Raw genomic sequence first — 2,127 nt, forward strand, 5'->3', positions numbered from 1 at the left:
CCTTGTGAAAAATTTTTAATCTTATAAATATCTTTCTATATATAACTGTCAATATTTTTCATTGACATGACCAAAATTTCTGTTTTGCTGGGGTTTTCTAAACAGAATATATATTACATGAGAACTGCAATAAGACAAATACACTGTACAACTTATACAGGAAGTATCATAGTACAATGTTAATGCTGTTTGCCAGACTTATAAAAAATTAAATTTTGTACAGGTACATTTATTTCATGAGAACTTTGTCATGTAAGATAGTATAAGGAGCAGGACTAAAAATAAACTGTGAGTACAGAGCAATGTATTTTAATTAATGTAGTAATTTTATTAAAGTGTATATTCTATATAAGGCATTAAGTATTAATATTGCTTTTGTTTGCATAGAAATAATGTTCTAAAAAGTAAAACACCTGAGAGTTTAAAATTGCAGTAGAATTATAAGACAAAGCTCTAGTAAATGTCATAATTTTTCTAGCACTCCTCAGGATAACAGCCACAAACTTCTGGCTAGGAAAACTGAGAAACACACCACCATATTTCTCCTGTATCGCAAATATACCAATGTAAAGTTAATACGTAAAAAACTCTGGCAATACATACCTCAAGGCTCAAACTAGCCATACCCGGTGTTCCAGTTTGCTGAGGAAAGAACTGAATGAAAATAAGAATAATTTTGAGTTTCATTGGTACAAAACTTCCTTCAATGTCCGTTGGGCATAGGATATTGCTCCAGTACATAAGGGCTACCTGAGGGGCCACCATTTTGGTTTATTATGCAAATAACTTGAGTGCTTGGGCAGAATGAAGAAGAGCATAAGTTATTTGGGAGAATCAACACAGTATTTGAAAATTTTGCTCCCACCTGCATCATCTATCCTTTGTCTGCATCTTAATGCTTCGTTGCTTTAAAAGCAAAATATGATTTAAAGTTACACACAAGGAGAAGTAGAATAAAGCAACAAAATAGAAAACTACTAGTACTTTATATTCTTAAAAAATTACCACAGAAAAAAGTAAAGGGGACAAACTCAAGCTGAATTTTCATGTGCTTTTGACAAATCTACATGATTTTGGTTTACCAGATGTGGCATGGGATCATGACATTCAGAAAAATCATATGCAAAATCTAACTTGACTCCCATTCAAAGGACTTCAGCAAATTCTCTATGATTTTTAGTGAAAGATTATTTTATGTATAAACCTACTATATTTTGGGATCATATCAAAGATTTTTTTTTTCCTTAAATAAAAAGCATTCTAGCACAAAATACTATTATACTTGACGTGTTCACTTAAAAGTTGTTCAAAAATATACCTATCTATACAATTAGTTTTTTAAAATGTAAGATATTTTCCTTTCCTTTTTTTTTTTTTTCCCCAAGACTAAGTTTCACTCTGTCACCCAGGCTGGAGTGCAGTAGTGTGATCTCGGCTCACTGCAACCTCTGCCTGCCGGGTCCAAGCGATCCTCCTCCCACGTAGCTGGGATTACAGGTGTGCACCACCAAGTCTGGCTAATTTTTGTATTTTTAGTAGAGACAGAGTTTCACCATGTTGGCCAGGCTGGTCTTGAACTCCTGAGCTCAAGTGATCCACCCACCTCGGCCTCCCAAAGTGCTGGGATTACAGACATGAGCCACTGCACCTGGCTTCCTTTTTTTAAAAAATAGAGATGGGGGTCTCACTATGTTGCCCAGGCTTGTCTTGAACTCCTGAGCTCAAGTAATCCTCCTGCCTTAGCCTCCCAAAGTGTTGGGATGATAGGCATGAGTCACCATGCCCAGCCTTTTCCATTTTTTTTTTTGTTGTTGTTAAAGATATTTTTCTTTCGAAACCAATCCTTATTACTTTACACAAATACCAGTAGAAAACATGGAGAATGGAAGAGTAGGAATTAGAGTAAATTGGATTTTGAGAGTCTCTGGTTCTTCGGATACTCTCACTTTCTAAGACCAAGGGGTTGTAATGCCATCTTTCCTTCAGTTATACCACAAGGATTTATGGAATGTTTACTAAACATATTGGTATTATTTTTCCTTTATGAGTAAGAAGTTAAAGAATTACACCCCCTGCTTTTTCACCTCCCACCTTTTTCATATAAGTAAAATCCCACCTTCTGGGTCA

General features: G+C 35.1%; 1 protein-coding gene across 1 annotated transcript in view; it reads right to left on the minus strand.

The window, feature by feature from the left end:
- Positions 1-2,127, minus strand: part of AMBN (ameloblastin (enamel matrix protein)) — a 15,320-nt gene that overhangs the window by 9,485 nt on the left and 3,708 nt on the right. The window contains exon 3 of the mRNA XM_011998159.1: positions 604-654. Within this exon, the coding sequence (XP_011853549.1) occupies positions 604-654 (51 nt within the window). The remainder of the gene's footprint in view (positions 1-603; positions 655-2,127) is intronic.

The sequence above is a fragment of the Mandrillus leucophaeus genome, unplaced genomic scaffold, assembly GCF_000951045.1.
Source record: "Mandrillus leucophaeus isolate KB7577 unplaced genomic scaffold, Mleu.le_1.0 Scaffold559, whole genome shotgun sequence".
In the NCBI taxonomy this organism is placed as follows: domain Eukaryota; kingdom Metazoa; phylum Chordata; class Mammalia; order Primates; family Cercopithecidae; genus Mandrillus; species Mandrillus leucophaeus.